The following is a 16,346-nucleotide window of genomic DNA, read 5'->3' as shown; positions in this document are numbered from 1 at the left end:
TTGTTATAGTCTATAATTACATCTTCTGTTAACTGCAAGGTGACTGCAGCTACCTAAACATGGCAAGAGGTATTGCTTTTGCTTTCAGAACAACGCTAGTTTAAAGAGTGAATTCCAAATCACAGTAAATCATTAATCTAGCTCTCTCTTCTTCATAATACTCAATATTAAGGGCCGAACCCTGGTCCCATTCTGAAAGTGAGTTGCTTTAAGTTAGAGTATTTATTTGTTCATCTATTTTAGAATGTTCCATCATCTGTTCCACTGAAGTTGAGAGAAAACAATGCAGTTTTTAAAACCTGTAGTACTAAAATGTTATGTTAAAGTGTAGTTGGAAATCTGAAAGCTAAAGAGACACAGTGAGGAATTTCAGTTTTGTTATCCATTTCTTCTATAGCAAAATATTCTGTTAGTCCTTAGAAAATTTATATGCCAATATATTTGGCTTTAAAATCTCTCTCCATTTGAGTAGTTTTGCATCTGGGGAGGAAATGACATACTCTGCCTCTGTGTGGGCATAGGGCTGCACTCATTTGGATGACATGGCAGGATCAGGGACCATAAGATTGAACTGGACAGCTGAGTACATCACTACATGTGATCACATACTGGGTGCACAGATTTATGTTTGGACATACACTAACAGCTTATTTTTTAAGTTAAATTTAGATGAGGGAAAAGATTATAAAACCAGGCGTGGGTAATCAAGATAAAATTTGTAAACAGAAGATGAATCTTTTGAGTCTTGAGTAGACTTCATGTTTTCGAAGTGCTGTTAAATTTTTTTTTTTTGTACAATACTTGCAATACTTCTGCACTAAAGATGAATGAGGAATAAAGGAATATGCAGCTTCTGGAAGCTACTTGAATTGCCATTTGATTATAATTCTTGTTTAATTTGGGTTAGGTAGATAAAGTATTGGAGTCAGATTATTATGAAAACAAAGCCCTCTTTGATAACATTGAAAATAAAATGAGACGCTCCAGATCAAAATGTCACAACTCACCCTAAAAACTGTGTTTTTTCAAAAGTATTTTACATATGAATAAGTAAATGAATACATCACTAATATGGAATAATGATGAGGTACAAAGACTATACGTTATTTTATGTTGATATTTAAAGAGGAATTGTTGATGGTTTAAAGAGCACCTTGTGCCTCTTTACAAGCATTGATGTTCTATTTAGAAATCATTTTCTAAATGGTGTGTGTGTGAGTTGTGATATGTTTTGGAGGTGGTTACTTTCCTGTTTGTTTAATGAAGACACCAGCATGAGGATAGAACATTTTTGGAGGAAGTACAATTTAGTGGTAAGAATACAAGAGTTAGAGTCAGGACCTGGAATCTGTTCTCAACTTGTCACCTCTGTTCATGTTTGAGTAGTATTTTACTTTTGCAAGTAATCTCTTTGTTTTCTATGGGATTTCCTGTGGAATAAGGCACTATTATGTAAGGGTGGCAGTTAGTGGCCCATGGTTGTCACTTAATACCTCTGTACTTTAATCAGTATAAAACTTCCCTACCTCACTGGCGCATTATGACTCTAAATGGTCTTTAGTGCTTCTTGTTTTTCATTTGCTCTGTCAGATCAAAGCCTTTTCCTCTGTCACTAACTGAGATGTCACATGTTATATTATGACTTCAAATAAGAAATGAGCAACAGGATGAATTCCTATGATAAGGATTTCATTTTCATTAGATATTTCAAGTATTAATAAAAAGGTACTAGTACAAACATAAGTATAAGCCGAATCTTGATATTTTTCAAAAGAATTTTACAAAAGAAGTCTTCTAGGTGGGGTTTTCTATATAATTTACAAGTTGGTCAGTTTAAAGGCTAGTGGAACTATTAAAGAATTGGGCACTGATGGAAATACCTTCAGTATAATTTGTTTTAAAATGTACCATTAGTGAGTGAAGGTCTTAGTTTTAACATAGCTTGTTTACATCCTGTTCAAATGCCACTTGTTATAATAAAGCATCTTCAGGCAAGAAATAGAAAAAGCATTTCATGCTAGTTAATCTCATATAGATTCTAAGAAAACTATTGACTTCAAACACACTTAATTTTTATGCTTGATAAAGCTAAAAGAAATACAACAGCAGAAACAAGAACAGCTGAAGAAGCAACAGATGGAACAACTTCAAAGGCTTATGGAAGAGCAGAAGAAACTACTTATCATGGTATCTGGCCATCAAGGACTTTCTGGTAAGTGGAGAAGTAAAGTATACAGTATACCTTAAGGAAATTGAACACTTTAATTTTAATATTCTACTTAAAATGTTGAGTACTGTTTTCACACACTATCACAAAACTACTGGATTAGTCCCAGGTAAACACTGCATTATTTAAAATAACATTTTAAAAACTGGTTTCAGAGTAGCAGCCGTGTTAGTCTGTATCTGCAAAAAGAACAGGAGTACTTGTAGCACCTTAGAGACTAACAAATCTATTAGCGCATAAGCTTTTGTGAGCTACAGCTCACTTCATCGGATGCATAGAATGGAACATATAGTAAGATATATATATATATATACATACAGATCAATTGGAAGTTTGTTTTTTTTTTTCTTCTGCTGATAATAGCTCATCTTAACTAATTAGCCTCTCAGAGTTTGTATGGTAACTTCCAACTTATCTGTGTGTGTGTATATATATATATATCTTACTATATGTTCCATTCTATGCATCCGATGAAGTGAGCTGTAGCTCACGAAATCTTATGCTCTAATAAATTTGTTAGTCTCGAAGGTGTCACAAGTACTCCTGTTCATTTTAAAAACTACTACTCAACATTCATATTACAGTAGCATCCAAACACCTCAACCAGGACTGGGTTCTTGTTGTGTTTGGTGCCGTACAAACACGTAGCATGGTAGGGCCCTTGCTTTGGAGAACTTAGTCTAAATAGAAAAGAAAGAAAAATAGTGAAAGCTCGACAACATAAAAACAAAATTAAAAAATGTGAATCTTAAACTTCCCCCCCAAAACATTTCCCTTTCTCTTCTCTCTGTTCAGCTGTCTCAGAAAACCTGCTTCATCACTGTTGACCCTAAGTCCCTTTTTTCACTCTTCCCCACCCCACAGAAATACCCTTAGGCTTCATCTGGAGGGGAAGGAAAAAAAACCCTTGGCTACAGACTGGCCAGATGTGTGTAGAAGTACCTGGACCCCTATCCCTAGGAACATGTGACCAATCCAATTCTGGAACTGCTGTCTCCTCCTCGCAGAGACAACAATATTGTAATGGAAATACAAAGCATAATGCATTTTTTCCGCTCCCCCTTTGAGACTATGCTCGAAAGTCAGAAGATCTGAGTCAATGATGTCGACATCCAGCTAGTTTAAACACTGTGCCTTACTTGCCACCACCTGTGTACCAGAATCTCAGTGGAGATAGTGCTCTATCCTGGATGATTTTTCTTTTGTTTCTTCACATACACAAGAGTGAATTACTACAAAAGTTAAACGACAAGGAATTCATCTGATCTTTGAAGAGCAGTTTATCTTCAGATTCTATCAGTGAGAAACAGTGTCTAGATCAGCAGTTCTCAAACTGTGGGTCGTGAGCCCGTTTTAATGGGGTTGCCAGGACTGGCTTAGACTTGCTCATGCCAGGGACTGAACCCAAAACCCCAGTGTCTGGGGTTGAAGCCTGAGAGCTTCAGCCTTGGGCAGTGAGGCTGAGATTACAGGCTCCCTGCCTGGGAAGGGCTTTAGCTTTGCCTCCCCCCCCCACCCCCTGGGTGGCAGGGATTGGACAGGCTCAGGCTTCGGTCCCACCTCCTGGGATCATGTAGTAATTTTTTTTTTGTCAGAAGGGGGTAGTGGTGCAATGAAGTTTGAGAACCCCTCGTCTAGATGCATCTCTGAAAATGTAAAGCGATTGGAAGAACAAGGACCACAAAAATACTACTGGTTAGTTAAATTTATTGAAAGACCCAATTTTCTAGATAAGCTGGAGTCTTTTCATAGTTACTGATCTTAGTATCTTCCTAGGCTACTGTAAACATTTAGTTTTATTTTAACTATTTGTTCACTTGATGGTAATTGAATCCTAGTTGCCTGTCAATAGACTATATATTTGTCAGCCAATGGGCCTAATTCTACCCTTATTGAAGTCCAATGGGAGTTTTGCCATTCACTTCAATGGCAGCAAGATCAGGTCCTTTATATCGTGTGGCCTCGTGCTTTTTAACATTTTTGTCAATGAGCTGAAAGACAACATGAAATTATTACAGATAAAGTTTGCAGATGACACAAAATTGGGGGAAATGGTAAATAATGTAGAGGACAGGTCCCTGATACACAATGCTTAGATCACTTGACAAGTTGTGTGCAAGCATCAGTATGCATTTCAGTACCATCAAATATAAAGTCATACATCTGGGAACACAGTATGCAGGTTGTACTTACAGGATGGGGGACTCTATCCTGGAAATAATTGACTCTACTATTGGAGTATTGCGATCACAGTGGATAATGAACTGAACATGAGCCTCTAGCGCGATGCAGAGGAAGTTAGACTTGATCATAGTCTAGAAGTGGAGAATAAAAATTTGATAATAGATGATTTTTCAACCTGGTAGACAAAGATATAACAGAATCCAATGACTAGAAGTTGAAGCTAGACATATTCAGAATGGAAATAAGGTGCACATTTTTAAATGACCCTAAGTATCCATTGGAACAACTATCAAGAGTTGAGGTGGATTCTCCAACACTGGAAATTTTTAATTCAAGATTGGATGTTCTAAAAGATAAACTCTAGTTCAAAAAGGAATTAATTGAGGGAAGTCTCATGGCTTTGTGTTACCCAGGTCAGACTAAATAACAATAGTCCCTTTTGACTTCGTAATCTGTGAATCGCCTCTGAGTGTTGTTCCTGGTTTTTAAATACAAGCTGAAAACTTGTAGAAAAAAAGACAAATATCCATGATTTCATAGGAGAAAGCACTTGGTGTCCAAAACAAAAGATGGAAAACTCTGTTGGAGGTGAAGAGAGCGACGCTGATCATTTATGTTCAAGAAATGTAGATTTGTCTGGAAGTCCCAATGGAAGAAAATGCTTACAAGCAGCTAACATAGAGGAAAGGTAAATATAAGCTTATATATAATAGTTTTATCCAATCTTTTTTGACCAAGTTCTAAGACCTGATTGATTGAAAGTGGTTTAAAATTTAATATTTGTATTTGAGTAGTATCTAGAAGCTCCAACTAAGTCGGCCCCCATTCTGATAGGCATTATACAGAGATATGGCAAAAGAAGTCCCTGCCCCTAAATTCTTATGGTGTGGCATAACAGGTCGATGAAATAAATGAGTCTAGGGATAAGGTAATGGTAAACCAAAATCATGTTTTGGCATAGCTTTACTGTGCACAACTATAGTTGTAATAAGCCAATCCAGTAGCAGTAATCACAACTTTCTCTGGCATAGCCATTATCAGATGCCTTTTTCTGTAAGCATCATGGCAGAGGTGAGTCTGAAGGAGAGATGTGGAAGAGGATAAGGTGATGACTTTATACATTTTGAGAAGGAGTCATTCTCTTGTGTGTGGGTGGAGGGGAGAAAGAATGAAGGTGTTTGGGGGGTAAAATGGACTAATGGGTGGTAAAGACTGGCATTACTGATGAAGCAAAACCAAAATGAACATGGGATTAAATAGAACAGGGCTAAATTGTGCATGTCTTTGAAAGCATGGACAGGAAGTCTGTGTTTGATGCAGTGAAAGAGGAGGGGTGATGTATTCAGAGTGACAGGCTAGGAAGATGACCTTAACAGTAGCATTTTGAATGCACTCAGTGCAAAATTGGAGAAGTCAAGACACAAGGGGTATGTCTACACTGCAATAAAACACCTGCAGTTGGCCCATGTCAGTTGACTGTGGCTTGTAGGGCTATAAAATTGCAGTGTAGATGTCTGGGCTCAGGTTGTCACCCGGGTCTGGGACCACTCTCTGCTCTTGGACATCTACACTGCAATTTTATAGCCCTGTGGCCTGAGGTCCATGAGTCTGAGTCAGCTGACATGGGCCAGCCATGGGTGTTTAGGGCAGTGTAGGCATTTGGAACGTGACCAGAGCCTGGATAAGAGATTGACATAGAGGAAAGGATCAGGTCTTTGACATCCATTGTAAGAAGAAGCAGCAAGATTTAGACGTGCTGTGACCGGGGCCCTAGTGGGGAGCCAGCTGAGGTCACTCAATTAGGGTGAATGGCAAAGAATGGGGCAGACAATACCCATAAAGCTGGTGGATATTCCAATACCTAGATTTACCAAGACAGCATAAAACAGTTTCTTTATTACCTCACTGGTTAGAAGTCCAAACAACACAGTTCCCTTAAAAGTGATCCAGCCTCAGGCCTTATTCCAGGTACCCACATCAAATATGATGAAAATTTCTGTAAATCTTATTTCATCATATAAAAGAAAAGGTTCTACCAATCCCAAAGGATCAGACACATTACCTCCCAGGTTAATAAACGTTTCAGATCTTACCCAAATACATGCTATAGCCAATTCTTATTAACTAAACTAAAATTTATTAAAAAACAAGAGTATTGTTAAAATATCCATCCATCCATTCATCCACAGACATGAGTTCAATTCATTGAGGTTCAGATTCACAGCAGAGATGGTGTAGTTGGAAAGAGTTCCTTTAGAATTCAGTTCATAGGTCACAGTCCAATGTCCAAATCTCATATTCAGAGCGTACCAGCATAACTGGGACCTCAGTCTTGTGACTCAAACGTCCCCTGATGAAGTCTAAGCAGATCTAAGATGACAGAATCAGGACCCAAGGATCTTTTATACAGTTTCATGTCTTTTGACAAGTTGGAATTCCTCAGGGAACAAAAGGTAATTAGGATGACTTTGAAGGAGGTCCATCACTGATACTTAGCTATACGAATTAACATAAGTCATTTGCTTGTTCCTCCACCATTCACAGTACATTTCAAAGAGAGATGAATAGTGAGATAGCCCATGTTTACAATTCATTTACATGATAGGATGTTCTTTTGACTGCTGAATTATCAGAATACTGCAGAGACAGGGACTGTTGATTACATTGTCCACCCTACTCATACATATATAAATACACAAAACCACAAATATTATCTCCCCACATTTCTTCTGTGGATTATTTATTTTGCAGGATATTTAACCCTTTCTAGTCATGCGTCACATGTGCCTTTCATGATTACTTAAAACAAATGTGATAAAATACAGTAGAAGCTCAAAGATACGAACACCAGAGTTACGGGCTGATCGGTCAATCTAACATCATGTGAAACCAGAAGTAACTAATTAGGCAGCAGCAGAGACCCAAAAAAAAGAAGCAAATACTGTACTGTGCCTGTATTGCTTCTTAAAGGTAGAGACATCTGGGCTTCCTGTCCCCACCCCTACCCCCACATACAGGGCACCCATCTACTGCTAGGAAGTGAAGATGCTGAGATTCGCAGGCAAAGCTGTGAGCCTCCATTGCAAACCCAAGGCAGCTGGAGCACAAGCAGCACTGGGGTCTGCGCTGCTTTCCTATAAGCTGTGGGTGCTGTGTTCACCCCCTCCTGTGGCCGGGGGGGGGGCGGGGGGGGCTCTTTTCACCACTTTACCCTGTCTCGGCAGGTGGATGTGCTGTTTTCGTCACCACCACCTCCCCTCCCAATCCCAGTCAGGATGGGGACAAGCTTGCCCGGTAAAGAAACTGCCTGCAAGGAAGCTGCCTCTGGAAACTGGCCCGGAGTGTGAACTGCTGGAGCCAGAGCTGCATTTTATTCAGAGTTAAGAACCTCCATTCCCGAGGTGTCCGTAACTCTACAGTTCTACAGTAGAACTCTACAGGTTCTACTGTAATATTATTGTGCTTGTCTTTGAGAGTCACTGGTAATCTAGCATATTCTTCAAATTAAATAGCCTTAGCTTTGCCATTGGATACCTAAATGACTAAAGAACTTCTTAATTCCTTACCTGCTTATATAATTTTCATATGTTGTATGATAAATTATATTTTTAATTGCATTGTCAAACAAAGATTTAACTTTAACATTGCAGTTTGTAATTTAAAAAAAATTATACTAGGCCTATTAAAGCTGGGATTCAGGAGAGGAAACAGACGTTTGAAGAATTCCTTGAAGAACAGATACGATTAGAAGACCGGCGCCTGAAGCAAAAAGAGGAGCAAGAGGTTAATTATTATAAATACTACAGTTATTTATATACCTTCCCAAAACGTACTAGAAACTTTACAAACATGTGAGAAGACAGATCCCTGCCCTGAAGAGCTTACAACTTTATATATGCAATATTCAAGTTCTTAAAAACAATTATTCTATTTTTAAGATTCTGACCTTCCTTAAAACTATAGAGGGACAGGTACTGTGTAACTTTACATATTAGTAAGCCTTACTTAGATAAGTCTGTAAATATACTTATCCATACTACAATGGAAGTTTTAATGTTGTCCTTTGATTTTTTTTATTTTATTTTATTTAAAGGAAGTAGGAAGGTCAACCTTTCAGAAACTACAGACAAAACGACCCTTTCTGAAACGGGGAGAAGGCTTAACTAGGTTCACTAATGCCAAATCTAAAGTAACTAAGTATAAAGAAAGCAAACTGATGACTCAGCAAACTACTTTGGAGGACAGAAACGTTGTTAAAGCGGACAGACCACAAATACAGCGGAAAACTGCACCTTTAAGCAAGGAACAGGTTTCTGAGAATTTTGCTGTGCAGTCTAAAAAATGTAACCGAGCTGCTAAAATAATAAATGATTCTGTCTTCCCTGTTCAGAAGGCCATAGTACTCAAGAATCATAATGGAAAAAATATATCGCCACCAACAGCGAGACTGCAGACTGAGAAGAATCTTGATGGGCAGTTCAAAGATTCTTTCAGATCAGAAATCAACAGCAAATTTGAAAATAAGGAAAACATAATGGATTTTGGCAGGCCTACTGACAAATTTTCAGATACAGAAAAGCCTCAGCTGTCCACAGAGTTTACCAAAACTTTTTCTCTTTCCAAATGTTCTACAAGTTACCCTGTAAAAGATTCAGAACATTCTTTTGAACTTTCATTCCAAAATAAGTTGGAAAACTGGGAAAAAGAAAAGGAAAAAGAGAACATAGAATTAGATGAATTTTTGTTTCTAGAACAGGCTGCTGATGAAGTATCTTTCTCGAGTAATTCCTCATTTGTACAAAGGTTCTTGGATCGAGATCAGCAAATTTCAAAAGGCCGTAGAATGTCTTCTACCCCTGTCAAAGCAATGCCACAGCAGATGAATGCACTAGATATTATAAATAAAAATAAAAAAGCAGAAATTATCTTACAAGGAAATAAAAATGACAGGGCAGTTACACATACAATCTTGGATTTGAGGGCATCTGTTAGACTAAGGGACCAATTCAATAAAACAGATAGTAAAATATTTCAGACTTCTTCCACTGTGGCATCTCCAACTTCCAAAAGTACTGAATGGAATGTAAATGAAGATAAGGATGATGGAAGCAGTGTCATTACTACAGAGTCTGAGGAGGAACTTGAGACTACCGTAAAATGTTCAAATGAAGATGCTAAAAAGTTCATTTTGAGCATCAGAGAAGATAATCCAGCATTCTGTGATTGCACAGGACCTGTCAAAGACCTCAGCAAAGAAAGCAAAAGTAGGGATGTTGATCTTGACTTATCAGACAAAGATTATAGTAGTGATGAATCCAATGTGCTACCAAATCAGAGTAATAGCAAAGTGTCTGAATCTCAAAGAAGTGTTTCATGTACAAATAGGAATAAGGTTGAGTTTGATGATGAAAGAACATGGACTGACCTTGAAGAAAATGAGATTCAGCATGAAGTACCCCAAAATGATACCATTAAAGTACCTCCACAAACTGACTATTACAATAAAAGTGAAATGGCTGCCCCAGATAAAACAATAAAGAGGAAGGTCGCTTCAATAAAGAAGGGAGATGATTTGCCCAAACGGAGTGTGACAGATGGTGATGCAAGTGCACCTCCCACATCAGACCTCATGATGAAACTCTTTCCTTCACTGAAACCTAAACAGAAGCCAGGCTGTCATGCAAGGCATGAAACCAAATCAAATGTGGGACAAGAAGAACCAGGAGGTAAGAGAATAATATATACACACAAACTTCACTGTAGATTGAGCACTAGGTGTTCTTAAAACATGCAATCAAAATAATGGAGAAGAATGAAAAAATTACTGGTGTTGACTTGCAGTTTCTGTTAATTATCAGTCATGTGAATTTAGTGGGTGCTGTCGTAAACTGTTGCTGATTATTGCAACCGTTCAGCACAGAGCAATAGCTAGAGCATGCAAATCTGTGGATATCCGCAACTCGTTTTTATGGCTTGGATGCGGATACAAATTTTGTATCCATGCAGGGCTCTTGCAATTGCATTAGAAAAAATGTTTAAGTGGCCAGTGACATGATTTCAAAAAATTTTAACTAGATGCTCAGATCACTTTATTTATAGATTTTTATTAATTGAAATTACTGAAAGGGATTCGTACCAAATATCAATTTTTAGAGTCTGATTCTCCACTCATTTATACTAGTGCAAATTATGAATAATGTCAGTGAAATCTAAAACTATAGTTGTCAAAATAGTGTAAGTAAGGGGAGAATCAGGCCCTTAGATTCTAGAGTGGGCTGAAATTTGAGATTTCTGGTTTGCAAGAAATTTTGCTACTTTGAAATTTTGGTTTTGTTCCAAATCAGAATAGAACCAAATTTATCAAAATTTCTTGTGAACTGGAAACCCTGAATGTTTGGGGGAACACCAACACTTGGTATTTCTGAAACAAAATATGCTCCCTGGGTCTGGAAGCTGCTGACTGAAATTTGACACTCTTTTCATTTTCACGACTGCTAATAACCTCAGTAGTCAGTCAGTTCTGGGACTTCCAGGGTCTGCATCTCCCAGGGCTGGCCACTTGGGAATCAGGCTGCACAGAGTCTGCTGGTCTGAGAGTCTGGAATCGTTGGGGTCTCCGGCCCAGGGATGTCCATCCAGATGATGGGGTTGTCCTGGAGCCATGGATCCTGGAAGCCCTAAGCCCAGGGTTTCCAGGCTCCCAGTTCTTTGAGCTTCCTGGCTCCACAACAGGGAGGCTTGAAGCCCTGGTGTGACAGGGCTGCTCTTAAGCTGTGGACCGTGGGAACTGGGTTCCATCAGAACCCTACCAGTGACTTGACAAAAGTTTGTTGAATCTGACCTGGTTTCACGAGACATTTTGGGTTCAACAAACTTGTGTTGTCTGACAAAACTCCGATTTGTAAAAAAAATTTTCAACCAGCTCTACCTAATTCATAATTAAGGCTACGTTTTAGTCTTGGGTATTTTTAGTAAAAGTCACAGACAGGTCAGGTAAACAAAAATTCACGGCCTGTGACCTGACCGTGACTTTTCCTAAAAATACGTGTGACTAACACTTGGTGGGGGCTGCCCAGGGGGGCCGCAGGTGCTGGGGAAGGATGGCCTGGGTGTTGGAGGGGGACAGGTGGCAGTGCATGGCTCGGGACCCTCCTTTGGCAGGGGGACCCCTGCTGGTGCTGGGGAGGGGGGCGGGCAGTGGCATGCATTCCAGGACCCCTGCTCCCCTCCTCTCCCCCTCCCCCCAGTAGCAGCAGCAGAATTTGGGTGATGGGAGTGGGCACGGAGTGGGATGAGGCAGGCCCTGGGCGGCGCTTACCTGGGGGTTCCCTGGAAGTGGCAAAATCCTCCTTGCTCAGCTGCTAGGTCGAGGCGTGGCCAGGCAGCTGTGTGCGCTGCCTTCACCTGCAGGCACTGCCCCCGCAGCCCCCATTGGCCGCTTCCTAACAATCTTCAGAGCACAATTCTTCTTCCTACTAGAGAGTCAATCTTTGGGATTGTAGCTACATTTCCTTTGTTAGTTTTTCATCATCCTTTACAGCAACCTAATTTTAATAATTGTTAGATTTGCTGGTCACTAGGATTTTTTTTTAAGTACACAAGCTGATTGTTCTAATGCAAAATATGTGAGGGAATATTGTCAGTTTTGGTTTTGTTTTTTTTGCAGACCTGGACTTTGTTAATGGTTTAGTGGTTATAAAATGCACTGCAGCCTCTGTGTTAAGAGTTCAGATCCTGGGATGTTCGGTTTCCTAGGCTATTGGGGCTGGGAGGATGGACTCAGCTGGGAGGATGGACTACATCTGTGTATGTAGATGATTTAGAAACAACTGTGTTACGTTGTCAAATGTAACGCTTAATGCTTGGCTGAAAAGTCTTAGAAGTGAGAGACTTCCCCCCCCCATTGTTGTCAATCTGTATCCACATCTGCCTTCTCTTAACTATTGAAATAAATTCAGCAATTCTAATAAACCCTTACTGGAAAAATACTTAGCAAAATTGATCAAGATAGGTACTAAAATACAAAAAGCACATTGCTGATCATTTAATATCTGGCAAAATAATTTTATACCATAAACAGGGTATGGATTCAACTTTGTCTTGTTATCCAGAATATACTTGCTTGATTTTTTTTAATTAAAGCCTCTAGTGTTATGGTTGAGAAGAAAATTTAAAAAAATGTCAGTGTGTAATCAATGCAGAGAGAACTGCCGCATTAATTTCAGGAATGGGTTTATTCAGATGCGCACTGACAAAGATTTAAACATCAATATTAACTGTTTCATTCCTCATGTAAGAAAGGAGATGGAGGATCATAGATCTCCACAAGAAACTTTGAGCACCATTTCACTTCGGTGCCCTAAGCAGAAAGTGGTTGGGAGATACCTTTCTTTTTTTAAACTTCCAATCAAGAAGAGCCTAACAGAGCCCATGGGTGTTTTCGACCTTTACATCTACAAAGCTCACAGCAGCAAGACTCGCAGCCTGGATCAACAGACTTAAGCTTGCAGGGCTTATACCATTTCTGAAGCCTACCCCCTTCTCCCTTGGCTTCAGAGCCTGAGCTGCTACTTCGAAGAGCTGTCTACACTGATATTTTTTAGAGTACTGGTATGAGCCCTGCAAGCTTAAGTCTGTTGATCCAGGCTGCGAGTCTTGCTGCTGTGAGCTTTGTAGATGTAAAGGTCGAAAACACCCATGGGCTCTGTTAGGCTCTTCTTGATTGGAAGCTTAAAAAAAGAAAAGAAAAGGGGGAAAAAAAAAAGAGATCTAGATCATGCCCAAGTCTGTCAATCCGGGCTGGGGGCTTTCTGCTCTTTGCTGGGTAGATATACCTACTGAGGTTGAGCCAGGCTCACCGAAACGAGAGTATGAACAATCATACTTTGAACATCTGCATAATAAACTTCGAAGTTGGTCTTATTTTGCTGACCTGCATGGGCAGAGTTTATTTTGTGGGCACAGCTTTGAAGAGCCTGACCACCTCCCCTCCGCCTCCTGTACGAACCCTGATCATAACTTCAATGATAATTACTCTATTTTGAAGACTAATTCAGATTTAAATTTGTAGTCCTTGCATACCCTGTTGTGCCTGTGCAACAAATACATTCAAAACCTGAGATGGTTGAATAAGAAGCACAGATTGCTTTGACAAGGACTGACTTATTTATCACCTACTGTATTATTTGGAAACTAGTTATTTGTGCCTCAGAGTAAGATCAACTGATGAAATCACTTATATCTGACAATTTAGTGTATACTTCAACACTCTGTATGAATGTCTCTTAACTTGGGTATGCCTGTTCCTTGATAGGAGACATTGTTCGGTCCCGGGTACTAAGAGAGAAGCTTGTTGAATTGGAAACAGAAATTGAAAGATTCAGAGCTGAAAATGCATCTCTAACAAAACTCCGTGAAGAACGAGAGAGCTCCTTAGAAAATCTCAGGTAATTTTTCATTGGGAGTATTTCAGTTTATTTTATTTGCTTAGTAAATACATTTCCTTAACTGTTTAGTTAGAGCTATTTTATAGATAGGCAAATGAGCAAATCTGCAGGTAAGCACACTACTATTGGATAGTAGTAAATATTACAGAGATCTATTTCAGGGGTGGCCAAACTTACTGGTCCTCTGATGATCTTCAGAAGTCTGAGTGCTGGGTGCACCTGCTTCCACCCTGCGGCAGGGTGGTGAGGTTCTGGGCTTCAGCCCCACGGGTGGTGCCTGCCAGTGCTTGGGGCGTCAGGAAGAGTGGGGCCTGAGCCCTGGCAGGTGCCTCCTGCTGGGCTGAAGCCCCTAGACTCCCTTCCCACTGGGCAGAGGCCCTGAGCTCCACCAGCCCCCAGTCTGGTAGGTTGAGAATGGAGGGGATCTGCAAGCTGCACTTTAACTGTAAAAGAGTTGGCTATGGCTGGTGAGCCACAGTTTGGCCACCCGTGATATATTTAGTATACAGGTAAGTAATTGGCATCTCTTAGAATATAATAGTATAGATAGGTAAAAAAAAAGTTTGACACTATAGGTAGTTTAAATGTACAACATGCAGTAAATAAACTGTATAATTAATCACTCAAGTTGCTACTCTAGAAAATGGATCAAAACATGATTTAAAAAAGCTATACCCAACTTGTTCAGTATGAAAGCTCATATGGTTGGGAGATTTTTTTTTCCCATATACTTTATAGATTTGTTTTAAATGACTCAATCTTTTTTAAAAAAAAAAAAAATAGAATAAGATCAGTTTTCCAGAGCTTGATGCTTTTACCTGGTGTCTTGCTAAAGTGCGACTATGATGCTGTATTTTTGATCAGATGTTTGTTCCTGGAAAAACCTTCCTGGGCACACGTAGGCTGGAAACGGGGTAAAGTTAGGGATGGAGGAAGGAGAGGGAATGCCTTATATTAGACGATAGCGATCCCTTTTGCCAATTAAGGAATGTTATTTGCAGCCTCTGAAAAGAGGTTCTGTCCAGTTGTCAGTCAAAGCAACAGTAAATATGGAGAGGATTCTTGTTAGTGGGAACTGCGAAGAGATGATTCTTAAGACTTCAGCAGTGGCAGTGAAAAGACCCTTCTAACTAAATATATAGTATGTGTAATTTATTTACATTGGAAAGTCTTTCTGGGAACAGGAGATACTACTATTTTCAGTTACCGAGGAGTAAAATTCTAAATCTTAATTTTCTCCTTTAAAAAACAACACAAAAAAAATATATAAATACTCCAAACTTGAAGTTGTTCTATTCCAGAACAATAAGCTACCTTGTGTAATTTCAGGAGAGAAATAGCCGACTTTGAACAGCAGAAAACAAAAGAATTGGCTCGGATAGAAGAAGTTAAAAAAGAAGAAATGAGAAAACTGCAAAAAGACCGTAAAGTTTTTGAAAAATATTCCACAGCAGCTAGAGCGATGCCAGATAAAAAGGAGCGTGATGAAATTCAGGTAAGAAAAATATAAAGATTGTTCTGATCTTCACAGTGAAACTTCAGCTTTTCACAGTTGTGCAATTTGGAATTCGTAGATCCTGTTAATTTGAAGGGGTTTGATAGGAAGGAAAATATATATAAATAAAACTAGACCAAGATGACTGGCATCCATCAGTATTCCCACATTGAAAATCACAGGCTTCACATAAGTATCGTTTTGCTTTAAAATACAAAGCAAAACAAAAACAGTACTAAAGAACTGTTGTCTTTCTGTCAGACTCCCATACCAAAAAAGGTGCAGAATGGCACTAACAAAGAACATGACATCAGACCAATAAACTAAATCAAGTTACAAAATATTACTGTAATAAGTATGTTGCAAACAAATTCATTCGCTGTAGTGAATTGAATGCAAAATTGAACCTGTATCAAGCATCGTTCTGTCCATAATTGTTGCATGCTAAGCACAGTTTTATCTCATAATAGATGTTGATTATAATGTGTCTGATGCATAAACATGTCTTCTCATTTCCATCATGTTTAATCCTATTGCTTAGAACAAGATAAGACTTGTTAGTCACTACTAGGGTGCATAGCACATTCGTGTTGCTAAAAATGTCTGAATAATGCAGTTTATTGTAATCTTGGTATCTTTCCCTCTAGCTTTTAGGATTTTGGATTTCTTTTTTAATATCTTACTAAAGTTAGTGATTGAATTATCCATTATTATTTGGTTAACTCAATCTAAAGTGATCAAAATAAAAGGTGACAGTTATTTAATTCAAATTACTTAATTCCTGATTTCCTGTGAGCTTGTTTGGGGAGGGAAAGAGGAATAGAAAATTTGTTCTTGTTTTTCAGACTGCCCTAAAAATCCTTTTATTTGGTATTAAGTTTGTAACTATACATGATTGTGCTTCCTGGCCCATCATGCCCAATGGACTTTTTCTATGCATATTTATATATAATATTTATTTTTTTATTTTTTGGCTTGAAATGTGAAACCAAAT

At 38.9% G+C, this 16,346-nt stretch overlaps 1 protein-coding gene across 4 annotated transcripts in view; it reads left to right on the top strand.

The window, feature by feature from the left end:
* Window positions 1-16,346, top strand: part of CPAP (centrosome assembly and centriole elongation protein) — a 28,126-nt gene that overhangs the window by 2,151 nt on the left and 9,629 nt on the right. For 3 of the 4 annotated variants that reach the window (XM_048845015.2, XM_048844996.2, XM_075127260.1), the window contains 6 exons: window positions 2,089-2,212; window positions 4,952-5,099; window positions 8,089-8,194; window positions 8,505-10,137; window positions 13,725-13,857; window positions 15,187-15,352. In XM_048845015.2, the coding sequence (XP_048700972.2) occupies window positions 2,089-2,212; window positions 4,952-5,099; window positions 8,089-8,194; window positions 8,505-10,137; window positions 13,725-13,857; window positions 15,187-15,352 (2,310 nt within the window). Of the gene's footprint in view, window positions 1-2,088; window positions 2,213-3,314; window positions 3,923-4,951; window positions 5,100-8,088; window positions 8,195-8,504; window positions 10,138-13,724; window positions 13,858-15,186; window positions 15,353-16,346 lie in introns of those variants that run through there. The other variant, XM_048845025.2, reaches the window with a different exon arrangement.

This window comes from Caretta caretta, chromosome 1, assembly GCF_965140235.1.
Source record: "Caretta caretta isolate rCarCar2 chromosome 1, rCarCar1.hap1, whole genome shotgun sequence".
Classification (NCBI taxonomy): domain Eukaryota; kingdom Metazoa; phylum Chordata; order Testudines; family Cheloniidae; genus Caretta; species Caretta caretta.
Note: the sequence above shows the minus strand (reverse complement) of the source record. Positions and strands in the feature narration are given on the sequence as shown.